This window comes from Micromys minutus (assembly GCF_963924665.1).
Source record: "Micromys minutus genome assembly, chromosome: 21".
NCBI lineage: Eukaryota > Metazoa > Chordata > Mammalia > Rodentia > Muridae > Micromys > Micromys minutus.
In genome coordinates this window covers 37,778,425-37,798,728 of record NC_137956.1, presented here as the reverse complement: position 1 = coordinate 37,798,728, position 20,304 = coordinate 37,778,425, and the positions used below count along the sequence as shown (strand labels likewise).

Here is a 20,304-nt window from a genome sequence, read left to right as displayed (position 1 = left end):
GTTTAAAAGGCCCTAAAAGGGAACCTGGGAAACTGTGCTTGCTTATTTCTTTGGCTCACCAGTCAGATAGATATTCATTCATTCCCTCCCCACCTCTCTCTAAGAGAGACGTGGACAGAAAAACTTTTATAGTCCCTAGGCAATCAGCACGGATACTTCAGAAGTCCAGGATACCTTGCAGAAAGAGACTTTAGATTTATCCTTGAAGCTATATTGCTTATGATCAATTCCAACCTTACTGCAACATCAAATAGGAGCCTTATTTAAGTCAGATACCACTGTTCTAGAAGAAACCTCCAATCACAAAAATAAATCTGAAGCATCAGCAAAAAGTAGTTATCTAAATTTTCATAACTACAATTTTACATATTAATTTTTAAAGTTTGACTTCAAAGCATAAGAAGGACTTGTTAGCTTAAAGCAGTGTACGCTGGTGTGCTAAGGAGATGCTCCCACTGACTCAGCTGTAGCAGTGTAGAGCAGCAGTGAGTAGCACTACCGTTGATGGTAAACTTCTTCCTCCTGCCTCAGACTGGAAATGCTACCAATGATTTGTACACTGTAACTAATCCACTGCTTACAACTCTCTCTTTATGTGCTGTCTCAAAAAGTTGCTTTCAAATACAGAAAATGAGACAGCCCCTTCAATCTCTAATATTTTTCCTTCTGTAATTTTTGTATGTGTTCAGCTGCTTGACACATCACTTAAGAAAAGTCATGTAGGGCTGGAGATATGGCTCAGTGGTTAAGAGCACTGACTGTTTTTCCAAAGGTCCTGAGTTCAATTCCTAGCAACCACATAGTGGCTCACAACCATCTGTAATGGGATTGATGCTCTCTTCTGGTGTGTCTGAAGACAGCGACAATGTACTCATATACATAAAATAAATAAATACTAAGAAAACTCATGCAGTGATTTGTTGTTATAAATCCTACTGTAATTTATGTTTTGATCTAAACCTCTACTATGACTCACCCTTAACCTCATCTCCTTTAAGTCCCACAATGCCGCTATCTTCTATCAGTAGCTAGCTGTCCTCCGATGGATGAACTCACCTCTGTTTTCTTTCCTAGAATCCCGCCGTATCCTACTCCCTGTGGTTCTTCATCATATTCATCTTCACCTGAGGCAGCAGAAAGAGTTGCTAATCTGCTCAGGGATTCTGGGCAGCATTTTCTCCATCGTCAAGACCAGCTCTCTGGTAGTGACCCCACAGCCCTCCCCACTTATCTCTGCCCTGGTCTCATGTTATTATAGTCAGGAGACCAACAATGATCACTTTGTGTACTTCTCAGTCAGATGCCTTTATTGATGAAAGGCAAGTGCCCAAATGAATGTGCATGCCTAGCAAGTTTCTCAGTACAGTACATCCTTGGTGTGTTAACAGTTATACTATTATAAATGTACACTGATAAATCATTTCTTACCGGTAAGAAAGTATCGGTAAGGCCAGTTACTTTCATCTTCTGTTTCTATCAAAAGGGAATAACTCTGGATTTCTGGGAGTTTTCTTAAGATTCAAGTACTACAAATGCCAGAAAGCAGACACAGACTAGTTGGGGGATCTTGCTTATTCAGACTTTCACCTTTCACATAGTTTGATTCTGTTCATGGCATCTATACATCTTGCGAGATGAGGTCAGGATATGCAATAGCTTCTGCTACCCATAAGAGTGCTGAGTCTGAGAGATGTTGGATGGTTCCTTAGATGGAAGTTTTCAACTAATGTTTTCACCTATTTTTTTCTCCTTTTTTTTTTAAAGTAAATATGTGATAGAAGGAGAGAGATTGAGGTAGAGAAAAAGCAAAGGAATGAATAAGAGTAGCATTTGCTTTCATATTATTCATTTAATATACTGGTAACAGAAGAAATGTGTATTATAGAAGCTTATAGGAAAGGTATAAAAAGAATGAAAAACAAGCATGGATTTTATTACAGTTTTTTAAGTTAATGCTTCAGAATAAAATTTAAGTGCATTTAAAATGAAGGATATGACCCAGAGGATATTTACAAAACTTAGGGGGAGCAAAAGAGGCACCTGAAACAATGACATGCTTTATTTGGGCAAACGACAGAAACCAAAAATGGAGCTCTAGTGTCCAGAATTAAAGCACCATCTGATAAAAGACCTAACTGACTAGAAAGTGTTTTAGATAGTACTAGCAATCCTATTGTTTGCTCTTTGCTCCAGACAAGACCTGGCAACTCTCCTTCCCAGCAGGCCTCATTGAAGCCACACCAAGCACATAATGTATACAGTAGTCCAAGGTCATGTATATGGTAGATTATTGCTAAAAGAAAGGAATACATTGAAGAAGGGTTTTAAAAAGTAAAGGAAAAATGAAAACCAATGAAAAACCTAAAAGGTGTAGTTTAGTTAACTGCTCAAACATGTATCAAAGAAAAGAGTATTAAAATTACTTTGATCACTGTAGCCCCAGGAGCCAATTCCTCATGTGAAATGAGGCAGAATATAATTATATTTGGTGGATGGGTAAAAGGAAGATGAAATTTAAGCTCTGTGAGATCAGAGATAAATCTCTCTAGTTCATCTCAGTATAGTTAGGTTTTCAAAAAGTGAGTGACACTGAATGTTTAGTGATGGTAATATGGATGGATAGATGATGAAAATTATCATCAGTAGTTGTATAAATAGTCTGAAGGGCTGTGGAGATGGCTCAGTGTTTAAAGTGCTTGCTTTGCAGGCATAAGGATGACGTGCATTTGGATCTCTAGCACCCACATAAAAACCTTGCAGAATGGTGCATGTGTCTAGGCCCCAACACTGGGAAGAGAATGAATGGAGGAATAGGAAAGATCCAGGAGGCTTGATGGCCAGCCATTTGGGATAAAATGGCAAATTCCAAGTTCAGTTGAAGACTTGGTCTCAAATAATAGTAATGATGATGATAATATAGAAAACAATAGAAGCATTCTGATGTCAACATCTGGACTCCACATGTGTCCACACCAGCTGTGTACACCTGTATACACATGCATCATACATAAATCACACAGACACAGAATAAAATTTCATAATATATTTTGGAGAAGCGATATTGGGAATCTCCTTGGAAGATAATAAAAACTACCCTACAAAATTTGAAATTAATGTTATGTCTATAAAAGGGTAATACAGATTGTTTTAAAATTCTAGTAACTGAGAAGTAGCCTATAATAAGAAAGCATGTTCTTCTTTCATAAAGCTGTGAGAGATATATGGATTGAGAATAGAGTCAGATGAACTGAGAATAACAACATACTGAGGAACTAGAAATGTCCAAAGAGGGGGGTTGCAAAAATGAAGATTGGGGGAGGAAGGAGGACTTTGCCATTTCTCAAACTTCACCATTTCTCAGTGTCAGAGGCATGCTTTCTCTTCAAATGGGAAAATCAAAGAAAACCTTTAACTCTGGGCATTCGTCTCTGCCCTGTGTATCAAAATTAATGTATCTGCCTGAGATTAAAATTTGTGGCTGGCATTAGTAAAGTAAAGGCTACAGCTACCATGCCTGGACAGGTGAGACAGGCATGCCTCACCTCCTGCCAAAGCCATTGTCCTGGATTTCTTGCACACTTCATATTGGTGAATCTACAAGATCAATATTAGATCACTCCTGATGTAGCTTAGTGAGTTCTGGTCCTGAACATCTGCTTAGCCTAGTGCTAATGGTGTGCTCTCTAATGCTCACTCCAGGAGGCAGATGTCATGGAGGAGGTAGAGATGATGGTGGAAAGCCTCCTGGATGTGCTCCTACAGACTCTACTCACCATCATGAGTAAATCACATGCTCAGGAGGCGGTAAGAGGGCAACGGTGCCCGCAGTGCACAGCTGAGATCACTGTTAGTAACTAACACTCAGGTGTTCTTGCTTTCTTTTCTAACCTGGGGTTCCTTACATTATTTTCATCTCACCACCCCACATTTTCATCTCAGCCTCCTTTCTGCATGGTGGTCAGCATGTTACCCTCTTCTTTCTTGACTCATACTCTCATCCTCTCCATTCTGAACTCTCTAGCTTCATATTCCCAGGAGACTATTGTAGGAAAGGTTCTTCTTGTGTGATGCCTTTGCCTTTAAGCTAAGTCTTTTGTTATAGTGAAGCAAAGCTACACAACAAAGCTGCAGGCTGGGTCTATAGGCCATCCCCTGTAGGAAACCTCCTGTAGCACTACTAAATAATACAGGACACAATAATTGTCCTAGAAGTGTCTTGAATCTACAGATTAGTTAGTTTAGTATATAGTATTTGTATCTAAATTTTTCAACATCAAGAAAAATATGTGGTAGAATTTCAGTAGTGTCATTTAATGATGCTTTTATATGTCCTAATTAGGAGAAAAACAAACTGGGAAAGCATTTCAGAAAGGATAGAGATACAGACCCATTGGCACCGGATCCCACTTGCATATCCAGAGTGAATTTTCCAACCCTCATATGGTACCATTATAAGCAGTTTGTGTGAGTGCTTTTAGTTGGAAGATAAGAGATTATAGAACTTTCTTTGCAAAAGTCATTTCTGGAACCAAGCCAAGCTCTAGCATGTTAGGATGAGAATGTTTTCTGGAACATTTGGCCTGGGAAAAGTGTCTCCTCTGTTAAGAGCCCCTGTTGAAAAACATAAGACTTGGGCTGGAGAGATGGCTCAATGGTTAAGAGCACTGACTACTTTTCCAAAGATTCTGAGTTCAAATCCCAGCAACCACATGGTGGCTCACAGCCATCTGTAATGAGATCTGATGCCCTCTTCTGGTGTGTCTGAAGACAGCGACAGTGTACTTACGTATAATAGATGAATACATTAAAAAAAGAAAAACATAAGACTTAGTACATTTTTGTTTTACAGTAGGCATTGTCATACTGCACAGGTCTGTGGTATTCCATAGTGCAGCGGCGCAGGAATAAACAGAATCAGGAGTTCACCTGTGTTGAAAGTAGACTGGCACCATTGAAAATCAGACCGTTCGTCTATTTTAAAACAGATCCTAAAGAAAATGTCAACAAATTCAATGCCAAAGATTTCAGATGGAGAATTTTTAATTTGTCATTAGTATGTCAGAAATTCAAGTAGAGATGAGCAAAGCTTAAGTAAAACAATTTTGAGCTGATAACTGGTTTAAGAATCAGTTCTTTTAAAATTGACTGTCTTGAAAAAAGATCTTGAAGGCTCACAACAGTAATAACCTTGATGAGCAACAAAAGAATCACAGTATGTGATATCCTTTAAGAAAAATTGACTGAGATTTTTGTTTGAGAGTCCTTGTTGAGATCAGTCTTCATGTCCTAGTAGTCTAGCCTTCTACTCAACACTAATTACACAGCCCTAGGCTAGGGGGTCTTACCATGCTTTAAACATTTGACAAATATTAAGTCATTCATTTCTGTAGATTATTATTGTTGATGCCTTTTTTGTATTAGACTTTGTGTTTCAGTGCTGCATGCACACGTGCATGCACAAACACACACACACACACACACACACACACACATGTCTAATCTTTACAGCAAATTAATTATGACATTGTATGCCCGTTTTCAGATAAAACTGAAGTTCATATACATGTGTAGATTTTGTGTAGTTTCAAGGCTCTAGAAAGGATTCAATATACACTAAAAGGCTATTATCAAATTCCCTTGAATTTAGAAACACTTAGAAATCATCTACATCTAGGTAAAATACCTTTTTGTAAGGAAATAGCCTTTTAAGAACCATGCCAGTAATTGTTTTAACATGGTCTTTAGAGTCCTTAAAGCAGGTTTGTTGTTGTTTTGTTTTGTTTTTAGTATATCCCAATTGGTTCTTTAAAACACTCATGATTATATACTTAAATATGTTTTGAAGCTCAGAGCCTGTTTTCTCTCAAAGATCAGTTTCAACTCCTTTGCCTTTCTTCTGATTAATTACATCCATTTTCCAAGTTCAGCTGCCCTTCTCCAGCAGATGATCCACATTTTGTCCAGAGGAGAGGCTGTTTTTCCAAGTAGCCTTAACAGACTTCAGTATTTTATTCTTACAATAAGAGACTATTTAGCCAAAACATTGCTGTAGAGAAAATATTTCACTTTGCAGTACTGAATATTGTAAGTGAAGGCTTTTCAATAATCCTGTGCTACAGAAACTTTATTAAAACTCCAAAGCGCTCTTAAGAAGAAAGTTTATTTTTAGGAACACAGGTTGTCACCTTTCTTCATGAACATTTGGGGCCATCTCAAACCCTCCCTTCTCTTCTTACCCTCTGTAATTTAAAGAGCAGAGCCCCTGTGACTGGCCATGCTAAGTGTTTTTGTTTTGGTCTTGTTTGGATTGGTCCCCAGGGTGAATATGTATCCTGCCTCCTCTCGTTGCTCCGTCAGATGTGCGACACCCATTACCAACACCTCTTAGACAACTTCCAGAGCAAAGATGAACTCAAGGTATGCAACAGAGCACTGGCTTTTCACCCAAGAAAGGAAGTAGGCAGCTACAACTGTCCATAGACTTTTCTCTATCAGAGGGTTGTGTTCAAGTGGCCATCCCTACCTACGTTGTTGGATTCAGCAGCCCAGTTTATAACTGAGTGTATGACTTCCAGAAGCGGAAATCTGACAGTGCCCTTTTCATAGCCTTACCCCAGGCTAACACTTGAAACTTTTTCTGTAACTGATAGCAGCCTTGTGGACATTTTCCTCCATTAGAGAACAACCTGAAGCATGCTGGATCAGAAAACCAGTATTCTCCCTTTCTTATGTTTTATTCTGTGCAAACCAAACTTTACTGCTTTAATAGATATACTAATGGTGATGCTGATAATGTTTCTTTATTTGGATGTAGTTCTGGAAAATACCCCTAGCCAGGGTATGCCCTTCCTACCTTGAGCTGTCAAACTTTGTATCTGAAGTAATGAGGAGTAGACAATACAGAGAAATGTGCCTGGAGTCCAGACAACAAGAGAACATAGTCCTTGCTGAGCATAGCATTAGTTGCTCATAGACTGTTAGGGTTTATGTCTACATAAGACCATGCTACTTCCTCCCTGAGATAAGGACTATTTCAGACTTGGGTCTGTTTTGTTTTTATTCAGAACCAAGTCACTTACACTTTATAGTAACACACCATACCTCCTGAAAGATGAGATTATAGGACTTTCTACCACCATGTCTAGCCCCATTCTCTGTGTTTTGTATTAAAGACTTTCTTCCTATATAGAGACTCCTTGATTTCAGTGTGTATCTAAAAGTAAAGTCTATTGCTGTTCCTTTGAAATCTTAGTTGGGAAGAGAGCTTGACTTAGTTGTAAATATGTAGATTTGTTCTCTTAGACTTTAAAAAATAATTTGCTTCCCTCACACAAATAAATAATAAATGTGGTATTACACACACACACTGGTGAAGTGAGTGAGACAAAGGCCAGAAGGAAATAAGGGTGGGGACAAGATGAAGTAATACAGTGGTGGACAGGTTCAGTGATCTATATCTTTTAAAATGTCATAATGAAACCCATTTTTATGGTAACTTATAAACAATAATATGGAAAATAGAATTCACGAGTATTCCAGTTTAACATATCAACTTTCTTTCAATGTCTCTTTTCATTTTGCATTTTAGATTTTATTTTTACTGCATTTAAAAACAGATTACCCACCTCCAGAAAGTACTTTTTAGTTTTCTGATAGCACAGGAGGCTCTATGACATGAGATAGCAGAGGGGATCCAGAGAGACTTGAAACTAATATTTCTATTTATTTTATCTTTCATACCCTAGTAAGTCCCACAGAAGTGTGTAGTACCTCAAGTTGTGTTCCTTCTAAAAGTTTTGCTTTCTGTTGTCCTGTTGTTTCCTATTGCTCTGACCTACAGAGCCCCATATTTTCAGAGAATGACATTTCTCAAGTCTATTAAGTCAGTTATTACAATTTCTTCTTTTAATTATGTGGGGGGAGTATTTGCATATTGTGCAGGTGCCCTCAGAGACTATCAACATTGGATCCCTTGGAGGTTGCATTGAGGGTTAGGTGGCTGTAAGCTTTCCTGTATGGATGCTGGGAACAGAACTTGGATCCTGTGGAAAGATAGTAACTGCTGCTAACCTCAGAGCCATCTCCCCAGCCCCAATCTCTTCCTTATAATTTTTCAGTATTTATTGACTTCATTTGATTATTGTTTTCTCTCCTGTTTTATTTGTCTCTGTGAACACCTGTATTTTACTTTCCTAACTATCATTTTTAAAGTATTGCAAATATGTATAACTAAGAGAGCATGTTCAGTCGGTCTACTACGTTAAATTTGGAGATCTTCTGTTTATGTGTTATGACAGCATTACTTAGCCATCATTAATATACTCTGTGTGTGTGTGTGTGTGTGTGTGTGTGTGTGTGTGTGTGTGTGTGTGTAAGATATGTGTATATGAGTGTGTTCACGTGGAAGGGGGTATGCCTGTGTTGTAGCATCCCTATGGACCATAGGACAACTTCAGTGCCCATCCTTGCCTTGAAACAGTGTTTCTCGTTGTGCTCTCATTGTATACACTATGTTAGCTGACCCAAGACCCTCAGAGATGTCTTCCACCTTGCCATTTCATTTTTAGTGTAGGAATTCTGAAATCACACACACACTAACTCATTTAGATTATGGGATTTCAGCTTAGGTCCCATGATTGCACACCAAGCACTTTATACACTGGCTCATCTTCCCAGCCTTAACACTCTTACTTTTTAAGAGTATAGTTTGCTGGGTTTTTTTTTTTTTTACTGTGTTCATCTTACAAGACTTACTAGTAAGATCAAATTATCAATTTAAAATTTGTCATAAAGTAATGAAGACTAAAAGCAAGACCAGATTTTTAAGTGCTTACTGAGGCCAAGAAAATGACCTCTTACCCTTACAGTCAGAAAATCTTGGCATAGGAGACAGAACAAATCTAATACAGAGCAGATGAGTAAAACATGTTCAAACACACACCTGTGTATATATGTGTGTGTATGTGATGTCTGTGCACATACACACAGATATGTATATCTATACATGTATATATATACATATATACATACATATATTTATAGCACAGTGATTGCCACTTAACTTTCACTCTATTGTTGCTTCCCTTGTCTTTGAGCAGCCACTTATATTTATTATCAATGCTGAAGAACTTGCCTAAAGTAACTAGACTTGATGGGGGGGGGGGAAGCCATGTCAGTTAAGAAGGAAGTAAAAATATTTCTACCTGCAGATAACATAATTTCAATACTAAAAACTCTAAGGGATCCAATGATGACAAAGATCTAAGAAACTTAGCTGGGCGATGCTGTCACACAGGCATTTAATCCCAGCACTCAGGAGGCAGAGACAGCTGAATCTGCTTCAAGACCAGGCTGATCTAGCAAGTTCTAGGACAGCCAGAGAAACCCTGTCTCAGAAAAAACAAGAAACAAAAACAAAGAAATCCAAACCAAAACACCACATCTCACAAAGTAACCAAATGACTCTCTTTATAAAAATTGCCTTGTTCATGGTATTTCTTCACAGCAATAGAAACCCTAACTAAGACACTAGAGAAGACAATATTAAGAAGAGCTTGGTGCAGATAAATGGTAGTTTGTCATGAGTGCCAACTACAAGAGTTTATGTTATGACTTAGTTTTACTTTAGGAAGAGTGTTAAAATTGAAATATAAAAGAATAATTCTGGGCTGAGAAAATGGCTTAATTGTCAACGTGCTTGTTGCACAGTCTGAGGACCTGTTTTTAAATTCCTAGCACCCAGATAAAAAACTAGGTCTAGGTGTATGCCAGTAGTCCAGGTGCTAAGGAGGTGGAGACAGGATCTCCTGAGCTCACTGCCTACCAGTCTCACTGAATAATTCAAAAACTGGCTGGTGTGTGCACATCTTTATACCACACATACATACAACTAAATAAAAATATACATGTATTAAGATGAATAAATTAAAGAACAAAGTTAAAACTCAGATAAATGGAAAGATAATCTACGTCTTCATGGATTAGAAATTTTTTTGTTGTTAAAATGGTAGTACCTCCCAAATTGATCTTCAGTTTTGTTCTAAGGCCTATCAAAATTCCATCTCCACTTTGGCAGAAACTGTTATATTTTATTGAATTGGAAGAAACATTGTTTAAAAAAAATACAATATTGGAAGATTAACACCCACTTCAGAATTTACTACAAAGTAAAAAAGTTACCAAGACTGGCACTGACCAGCTGGGGCATGATGGTGCAGCTCATTGGTTCCAGCACTTGGGGCAAAGGCAGGCAGATTTCTGTGAGTTCAAAGCTGAACCAGCCAGGGCCACACAATAAGAACCTGTCTTTAAATATTTATGTAATTGACACTGGCAAAAAGACAGACACATAAATCAATAAAACTGAGCTGAAGAGTTCAGAAATAAATCTTTAGATTTACACTATTAATTCTCAATAGTGAAGCCAAGACAATTTCATGAAGAAAGAGAAAGCCTCAACAAACTACTGGAATGAGTTACTATCTGCAAACTAAACAAGATTGTGCTCCTTCAGACATGGCTGTTTACCTCTATTCTCCCTTCAGTGTGTTTTCTTTCTTGTTTATATGTCGTGGTTGGTTATGCTATGACAAGGAACATTATTTCTGGTCTTGTCTCTTTGGTAGTCTAAATCTCTCTCCTATATCTGGACTAACATTTCTTCACTAAAATTTGGAAAGTTTTTCTGCCATTGTCTTGTTGAAAATGTTTTTATGCCCTCAGAATGAAATTCTTTGCCTTTTCCATGTCTGTAACCTTAGATTTGTTTCTCTTTGTATTTTCTAGTCCATATATCTTGGGGAAAGCTAGACAGTTGTGTAATGTGGCAACTCTGGAAATCAGAGTGCTCCCACCTCAGAGTTTGTTGTGCATTTTTATTGTTTTTGCTGTAATTATGTTTCGTTTGGTTTGGGATTTGTTTGTTTTGAAATAGTGTTTCTCTGTGTACCCCTGGCTGTCCTGGAACTCACTGTGTAGACCAGGCCAGCCTCCAACTCAAAAGATCCATCTGTGTCTGCCTCCTGAGTGCTGGGATTAAAGGCATTCACCACCATGCCTGGCTGTAATGATTGTTCTTTGTTTACTGATTTTTCCTGAGCATTAATTCAGGAATGATTTCTTTATTCTAGATTGCTTGTATCCACAGATGTTTCAAAATCAGTACATCTCTATACTTTACTAAAGAGCTCTGAGTATATTCTGAGGCTCATTTTTAATATGCCAGCATTTTACAACTGTCTCTTTGCAGCTCTGTTTATTGTACAGAACCTCATGTTCAATCAGAGATGGGAGATTTTAGCTTCTCAGGTCTTTTCTGGCAATATGAGCAGCCCGGCATATGTGTGGCCTTCTAGAATCCAAGGGATATATCAGATCTTTTCACAGGTCTCTATAGATATCTCATTCTTCAGAATTTCCTTGAAGTTTTTTTGGCAGATCTCTTTTTGTCCCAACTAATGTGAATATATCATGTATCTAGAATGTTAAATTATATCCCTGAGTTTTTTTCAACAGATGTCCTATAGATAACTAGATAAGCTGAATTACACTAAATAAAGACAAGCCCTGGCAGTAGGCTTGTCCAAAGCGCTGCTAAATTTGCCAGGTCAAATAATAGCAATTATATAGAGAATGGGCTTTTGGGGGGCTCTAAAATTATTTTATCCCAGTGGCTGCTGTGGTTCTGTAGTTGAGTGTTGAAGTAGATAGAGAAGACGTGAATAGGGATGAATGACACAGCAAGATTCAGTGTTTCCTGACATGCATCCACTTCCTTTACCCATGTTTGCTTTTTGCTGCTGTGGTAAAATACTAACCAACACCAGCTTGGGAGAGGACAGGGTTTATTCAGCTCACAGTTTACGGTTCATCCTCAGAGGAAACCAAAGCAGGAACTAGAGCAGAGACCCTGGGGAAGTGCTGTTTAATGGCTTGCTTAGTTTGCTTTCTTAAGCAACCCAAGACCTCCATCCAGAGGTGGCATCACCCACAATTCCATAGTCCTTTCTCACATCAAACATTAATGGGAAAAGAATTGCCCACAGGCCAATCTGATCAAAGCAGTTCTTCAGTTGAGGTTCTTTCTTCCCAGCCAACTCTACTCAAGTTGCTAAAACTAGCCAGCACACTCTTCTTGAATTATGTAATACTGAATTACTAAATCAGTCTTAGCCACTTCATTATTTTCATGGACACAGGTTTATTAGAGGGCTGGTGATTTTAGCTTTGGTTTGTTTTGGGGTTTAGTTTGGGGGTATACTGGGAATTGAATTCAGCCTGTTGGGTATACTAAGTATATCTTCTACCTTTAACCGTCAGGAATTTTTGCTGAAGATTTTCTGTGTGTTCAGAAACCTAATGAAGATGAGCGTCTTCCCTCGAGACTGGATGGTGATGAGACTGTTGACAAGCAAGTGAGTAAGGCATCCACGGAGCTCTTCTCAAGCAGGAGTTAATATGTATATGTGAGTGAGAGGAAGATTAGGACCAAGTCTGGGAAGGGAGAGGAGTTGACAAATAGAAACTTTATTTGAAGTTATATTTCACAGGATTTAGCCACTGGCCAAAAAGACAGTGAAAGGAAAGAATCAAAGATAATTAAAAATGAAGAGTCTACAGTAGTAAAAATAGGAGACAATATGTTAAAGATGGGAAATACAAGAGCCTTTAGCCTCTGTTACTCCACAGCTTTAGACAAAGCTCTGTCTTGCTTTGAATTGTATTATCTACCACACAGTACTTGCCTCCTGGAGTTAGTGCTAACTAGCCCCTAAGCCCTGGCTCCAAAGCTTTGGCCACATCTGTGTATAGAGATGGACGGTCTGTCCCATTCATATTTCCAGCCTGTGCTTCATCTTGGCAAACTAGACAAGTGATGCAGGTAGTAACACATTTGTCCATTTGATCTGTCTACTGTAGATTATGTGGTCTTCACTCATTAGCCTACTGCTGCCTCTTGCTGATCTGCCTTTTATGTTAGCATTGTATAGAATGCAGTCAAATTATTCATATTAGGTATATTAACAGGACAACTCATGTTGAGCTGTTTATAGGGTCTTTTTTTCCTTAAAACCTGCAAATGTTTTGTCCAGAACAAACAAATGATAGGAAGTTGCATAAATATTTCAAGTATTTGTTTTTTGTCTAGAGTTTTCATGTTCCTATCCCTTATAGTTCTGCTTTGAAAACTTGAGATTTCTTTTTTTTAAGTCTGAGGTACAGGAGTAGCTCCTCAGCTTTGACTCTGACCCTTGCTGACCCTCCTCTTCTGGAACACTGGTCTCTTTTATGGACTAGTTTTGCTTTTCACTTCTTCTATACAAAGACCCAGATGGCCACTCTTTTTTTCTTTTTGTTGAAAATAAATTATATTTTCATATAATATATCCTGATTAAGCTTCCTCTCTCTCCTCTTCAGTTCCTCCCCACTTACCCTCCCATCAGGATCTGTTTCCTTTCTGTCTCTCATTAGAAAATAATGGACTTCTAGGGGTTGATTATAATAAGACATGCAGAGTAAAATACAATATAAAACAAAACTGTCACATTGGAGTGGACAAATGTGAAAAACAGAAGGAAAACCAAGAAAAAAACACAATCCCAAGAGAAGGCACAGGGTAAAGACCCACTTGTTCACACACTCAAGAATTCCATTAAGAATACTAAACTGGAAGCCATGATATATATGCAGAGGGTCTGGTGCAGACCTGTGCAGCCCCTGCATATGCTGCCTCAGTTTCTGTGTGTTCACATGAGCTTTGATTGTGTTAACTTAGAGGCCTTGTTTCCCTGGTGTGCCTCTCACCATCATGCCCTTACACTTTCTGACTGTACTTAACCTGCTAGGCCAAGTGGCTACTCTTAAGCATAATTTCTTTGCCACATAGCCAAGGCCCCCTGTAATAAAACCCATGACTACCCATCACACTTTCCTTCCATTAGACTTAAACTCACATTCTTAATTCTAGCAGACTAGCTTCCTATTATCCCTTATATGTGCTAGGCAGAGATTAAGAGTGATATTCTAGTTCAAAAGCTGAAGTCAGATGAAAACAGTACATGACAAAAGGAAATATTTAGTCACTTTAAGTTCCAGTTATCTGGTAAAATAATAAAATTATACTCTGAATTCTATAAAGTGACTATAATCTGCTTAGTTATTCAAAGACCTTCAGAATACTAGAAATTACTTTTTGAGCTAGAATAAATTCTAAAGACCACAAAGCTTAGAAAGAAGAGTTATCAGTGACACACTGATATCCTTTGCTGTCTTACCTACTAAAACTGGGCATTTTCTAAAATTAGTTTTCTGTGTAGTTTGCACCATTTTCTCTTTCCTTTAAATCCATATCTTACAGAAGAGCAAGTTGTCTTTCAGAGTTTTGCCTATAGGCAGACAGCTTTTGCTGGGCTATACCACGGCTGGACTTTTAATTCTACAAATGCCTTGTCTCCTCACTGCAGCATTATAGTCACTACTGTCCAGTACCTGTCCTCAGCACTGCACAAGAATTTCACAGAGACAGACTTTGACTTTAAGGTAGGAATGCCTAAAATCTATTGCTGTCACAGAAATAGCACGCTGAAGTCCACACTCGCTTCTTTTTGCTTTAATATATTCATAGTATTGTAGATTCCAAGACTGACAGATATTATAATATAACCTGAGAGCCTCCTTGGTACAAGTGTTGGGAGCCAGGCATCTATGAAGATGCTTGCTGTTGGCTTCAGAATGAATCAAGAAAGCAAAAATGAGGAAAGACCTATTTCTAAAGATCATTAAAGGGGGAAAAATCTTAAGAATTTGAGATTACAAAATGGAGTCTCTGCTACATCCATATATTTAATAACTTTCCCTGCAAGGTTAAGGACTTAGGCAGTTACATGATTCTTTTTCTGTCTCTCTAGGTGTGGAATTCTTATTTTAGTCTGGCAGTTCTGTTCATAAACCAGCCAAGCCTTCAGTTAGAAATCATTACTTCAGCCAAGAGGAAGAAGATTCTAGATAAGTAAGACAGATATCTTCTCTTCATCTCTCTACTATTTGCCCAGATGGGAGTATTTTTTTATGACAGACTCTTTCAGAAGTCCACAAGTTTCTCACATGGCTGGTTTCCCAAGGAGCCAAGTATTAAAAGTTCAGTCAATAACCAAATGGTTTAGCATTTTGAGAGCATTAGAAATAACAGTGCTGATGTACTGACCTCATTGGATTTTCAGGTTTGTCTCACTGAACCTCCCTCCGCTAACAGTTACTATTTTCAGGTATGGGGACATGCGTGTGATGATGGCATATGAACTGTTCAGCATGTGGCAGAATCTGGGTAGGTTTTTCCTACTGATCCTTCCCTTTCATATACTGCATATGTAAATAAAAATTACAAGAGCTAACAATTCTCCAAAGCCTTTTGAATATCAGTTCAACCCCAAAGAACCTCACATAGCATTAACATAGCACCTCAGATAAATGGTGTAGAGTAGCATATGTTCATAAAGCCCTTTCTTGGCAGGGAGAGTTTGGCTAAGACGATCCTAGTGTGCCATATGCACTCTATTTTGATAGCAGAAGTTAGAAGAATAAGAGGAAGGCTCAGAAGCTTTTCCAGTTTGAGAATCCATGTCATAAGAGCCTCTGTACTATTTATGTCCTTGTCTAAGTGTTACAGGCTCAGAAGTGTAAATCATGGAGACACCATGAAGACAAGGATGAGTGTTGATTTTAATAAAGATAAAATAAACATTGCACCTCAGGCATTCATGTGTCCACATGACATATCTGACACCACTTCTAGTTACGAGTCTTGATGAAGCTAACACTGGCTTTTCTTTAAGCACTGCTAATAGATGCTGCTTTGGATCTAAAGTGGTCTCGTTGGGGTTTCTGGTAGTTTTCCGGTCACCTAGATGACCAGCTGGGCCACTTGGAATTCTAGAAAGATATGAGTCTTCTGTCAGGATGAGATTAAAAATAAGTTTTAGTTCCAGTGAAGTGTGATTTAAGCTAAGCTTATGCATCTTAAGCCATCGGAATGATGTTTCTGGAATCTAAAGTCTCCTATGATCCACTTCTCACCTTAATCTAGAGATGAAAAGTACAGTGTAACGTAAGACAGCAATAGGGGGCACTGAGAAAGCGGCTAAAAAGCACTGGCTACTCATTTGGAGGACCTTGGTTCAATCCATCACCCACGTGGTGACTCACAACTATCTGTAACTTCATTTCCAGGGGATCTTCCCTCTTCTGGCCTCCACTGGCACTAGGCATATACATGGTGCACTTACCATGCATGCAGGCAGTGTACCCGTGCACATTAAAAAAAAAAACTTTAAAAAGAGAGAGCAATGAGGTTTTTCATCCCTCAGTAGAGATATATTTCCCCAAAGATATCTTCTATGACACTCTTACTGATAGCCCACAACAGAATTTTGATATATATTTTAACATTGAACTTGGCTTTGAAATTCTTAGAAACACAAACTGACAGCTATACCAGGTGCCAAGATCAGAATGTGCAAAATGAGCCTCAGAATTAACATTTACTTCATAGGCTTTCAAAATGAAAAAAAAAAAAAAAAATACTAGCTTGGGTTTAATCTCCAATACTGCCAGTTTTTTAAAAGATAATTAGATTTGTCTTTTAAAACTATTCATTGCTTTTGAATGTCTCTGGTCCCCCAAAACTAGCTTTACTTGACTGTAGTAGTTACTACATATTCAAACAGTTTCCCCTCTGTGCTCTCTGGAGAATGGAAAGCAGATATCTGAAGTGGGTTCTTTCTGTTGTACCACTGCTAAGTTCCCAGGACTGACTCTAGGCTCTAGGAATACTACTAGAGGGCAGGCCAATCAGTGGCAAAGCTGTATCACTCACTTCCCATAGGATGACCTCATAAAGAAAAATGGGAGAGAGGTTACCAGATCTGACCAAAGTAGATGTATCCCTACCTTAAGAATACAATATGATGGGCCAGAGAGCTGGCTCAGCAGTGAAGAGCACTGGCTGCTCTTCCAAGAGTCCTGGGTTTACTTCCCAGAACCCACATGGTAGCTCACAGCTGTCTGTAATTTCACTTCCAGGGCATGTGATACTCTCACACAGACATGCATGCAGGCAAACACCAGTGCACATAAAAATAAGTAACTCATTAAAAAAGAATACAATTCAATTATTAGGGATGGGACGATAGAAGGGTAGGTAGAAAGAGATTCTAAGTCTTGAAGCCAGCCTATGAAGGTGAAGCTAAGCTCTTAGTAGCTCAGTTAGAAAGGTTTTGGCATACATCAGTTTAGGCCTTTAAGAGGTCTGTAGCATTTGGTAGCTTAAGCCTTGGCCATACACCCTAATCTCTTAAAATACCATACAGAAGTAGAATTGTCAGGAGGTTTGTTATGTTTAAGAAGAAATATACATTTTTCCCTACTAAACAAAAGCTTTAGGGAGATGTCTAAACTCATAGCTCTAACTCACCTGGAGAAATCAAACTTCTGGGAACTTAATAGCACTGACTGCTCTTCCAGAGGACCCAGGTTTGATTTCCAGCACCAGTATGGTGGTTCACAACCATCTGTAACACCATTTTCAGGGGATCACAGGCCCTCTTCTGGCACATGATACACAGACAAGCATGTAGGCAAAACACCCATACACATAAAATAAAATGATACCTGTTTTTAAAAGGTTTTTAAATATAATAAAATAAAAAATGTAAAGGCAGAGGGAGTGTCTCAAAAAAAACAGAGAATAAGTCATCTTGGAAGCTTCCAGTATAAATTAGCAATTGAAAGGGGGTATGTCGGTTTGGCTCTTTCAGTGCTGAGAAATTCAGATTTATCTCAGGACCTCATACATGCTAGGCAAACACTGCCACAGAGCTAGTACTCTATAGATTGTAACACACGCTTGGCCCCACTTGTGAATCTTCCATGTAAGATACAAAGCAGTAATGAACTAATAGTTGTTGGGTTTTATTGTTCAGGTGAACATAAGATCCACTTTATTCCGGGAATGATTGGTCCTTTTCTGGGTGTGACACTGGTCCCACAGCCAGAAGTGCGGAATATCATGATTCCTATTTTTCATGACATGATGGACTGGGAACAGAGGAAAAATGGCAACTTCAAGCAGGTAAAGTGATAACTATCAGTGTTTGTGTGCTCTATTCTGAAACGAACCTGTTCACATCAGGCAGGGAGACTAGATGGGCAGGCCATGGTTCTAGTAGGAATGTTAACCATCTTAAATCCTGTTTTAGAGGTTTTGTATGATTTGCTAGCCAAAACCAACATGCAAAGTTTCAAGTTAAAGATCAGATCCTGGCTTTCCAGAAATTGAGGCAAGGGGATTGCCATGAGTTTGAGGTTATCCCAAGCTACATAGCAAGTACTAAACCTGGACTGCCCAGCAGCACCTTGTCTCAAAGACAGATAAGCAAACAGGATTAGAGGAAAGGGGCAGGCATGCTAAAGAACTTTTCGATGAAGAAAAGAGTGACTGAGACTCAGCTCTCCCAGTCTCAGTCAGAGAGGGTCCTGACTGCCTCCTGTCTTTCCTCTACTGTGTGGCTCCAGGAATCTCTAAAGCTGGAGCCAGACCACATGACTTTGCGTACTTCTCAGAATAACCCAGAACCTTGTTCTTTACTACAGCTAGCCAAAATCACATCCACAGTCAAGAATAGGAAAAAAAAATGAGTGCATGGGTGCTCAGACCTCAGGCAACTTTCTCTTCTCTCAAAAGTCCTGTTCCCCAATCCAGCTATTTTGGGGAAGGCTCTTTCCATACCAATTGAGGCACAGACTTGCCCATGGGCCAGCAGTTTCTCATGGAGACCAGGCTGTGTCAAGTTAACACTAACACTATCATAGTTATATGTTTAAAATTGACTTTAGAAAGTAGATTTTACATTTTAAATGTTGCTCAATCACCCAAAGGGTAAGTAGGTTAAGTGACATATAAGTTAGTCTTACTTTCATGGTGGGTATATATCACCCTGGAGCTGGAGAGATGACTCCTCAGTTAAGAACACTGGCTGCTCTTTCAGGTGGTCTGGTTCAATTCCCAGCATACCCACATGGTGGCCCGCAGCCATCTGTAACTTCAGTTCCAGGGGATCCAGCACCCTTCCTGACTAAGTAGGCATCTGGCATGCATATACTATACAGACATACATGTAAGCAAAGTAGTGTAAAATAAAAATCTTTAAAACAAAATGAAAATCATCATACTGTACTCCATACATATATACAACTATGATTTGTTAGTTTAAAATTTTAAAATCAGTTAATCATGTTTTTGTGAATCTTGGATACTCCAGCAAACAGAGTCATTCTAGGTAAGTTTCTATTGCTATAATAAAACATTAACCAAAACCTGTTTGGGAAAGAAAGGGCTCAACTCAAGTTGTCAGGCTTGGTGACAAGCTCCATTACCCATTTGGCTCTCTCCCTGGCTCTCTGTTGTACATTCCACACATCTTTATTGAACATGCCTTTTTAAAGGTCACTTATAACCTTCAAATCATAAAAATTCAAGGATTTTTTTTATTTTCATAGCAAGTCTCAGGAAAAACCCTGAGCTGTGGCCATTTGGCTGGCCTGCTCTTAAGTCCCAGATACACCAAATGTTGTTTTTAGAGATTTGATTTGCTAGGGACCAAAGAAGAACTAATATGATATTGTCAAGTTCTTACGAATTTAGGCTCATTTCCAATTTTTACTCTTAATATCTTCAAAACCATTCATTCTTAGTTTTACATGTATGAATATTTGTTAGTCATGTCATGTGGGTACACTTGCATGTGGAAGCCAGTGATCAACTTCAAACTTTTTTCCTCAGAAGCCAGTTACTTTGGTTGGTTGGTTGGTTGGTTGGTTGGTTGGTTGGTTGGTTGGTTGGTTGGTTGGTTGGTTGGTTGGTAGGTTGGTTGGTTGGTAGGTTGGTTGGTTGATTGGTTGGTTGGTTGGTTAGTTGGCAGACTGGTTGGTTGGTTGGTTGGTTGGTTGATTGATTGGAGACAGGATAGAAAAGCTCATTGACCCAGAGCTCACTGAATGGTCTAAACTGACCCAGCCAGCAAGTCTTGCTATGCAAGTATTTCCCACCCTGGCTTTTTTGTGTAGTTCTGGGATGGATTTCAGATCCTCTTGCCTGCACAGCAAGCACTTCACCACTTGGTGTGCTGATCATCCTTCCCTCCCTTAATCTCTTAGGTTGGTTTTTCAGCCTATAGCCACTGTTGTCACATAGTGTTTTAGCTTTCTTTCTATTGCTGCACTAAAGACATTGGCCAAAAGCATCTTGGAGA

General features: G+C 38.8%; 1 protein-coding gene across 1 annotated transcript in view; it reads left to right on the top strand.

Annotated features, from left to right (window-relative positions):
* The window catches only part of DOCK3 (dedicator of cytokinesis 3), a 331,413-nt gene that overhangs the window by 264,682 nt on the left and 46,427 nt on the right, over positions 1–20,304 (top strand). The window contains exons 25-32 of the mRNA XM_080933917.1: positions 1,075–1,202; positions 3,700–3,846; positions 6,319–6,417; positions 12,319–12,413; positions 14,464–14,539; positions 14,908–15,008; positions 15,265–15,323; positions 17,977–18,125. Coding sequence (XP_080790043.1) covers positions 1,075–1,202; positions 3,700–3,846; positions 6,319–6,417; positions 12,319–12,413; positions 14,464–14,539; positions 14,908–15,008; positions 15,265–15,323; positions 17,977–18,125 — 854 coding nt within the window. The remainder of the gene's footprint in view (positions 1–1,074; positions 1,203–3,699; positions 3,847–6,318; positions 6,418–12,318; positions 12,414–14,463; positions 14,540–14,907; positions 15,009–15,264; positions 15,324–17,976; positions 18,126–20,304) is intronic.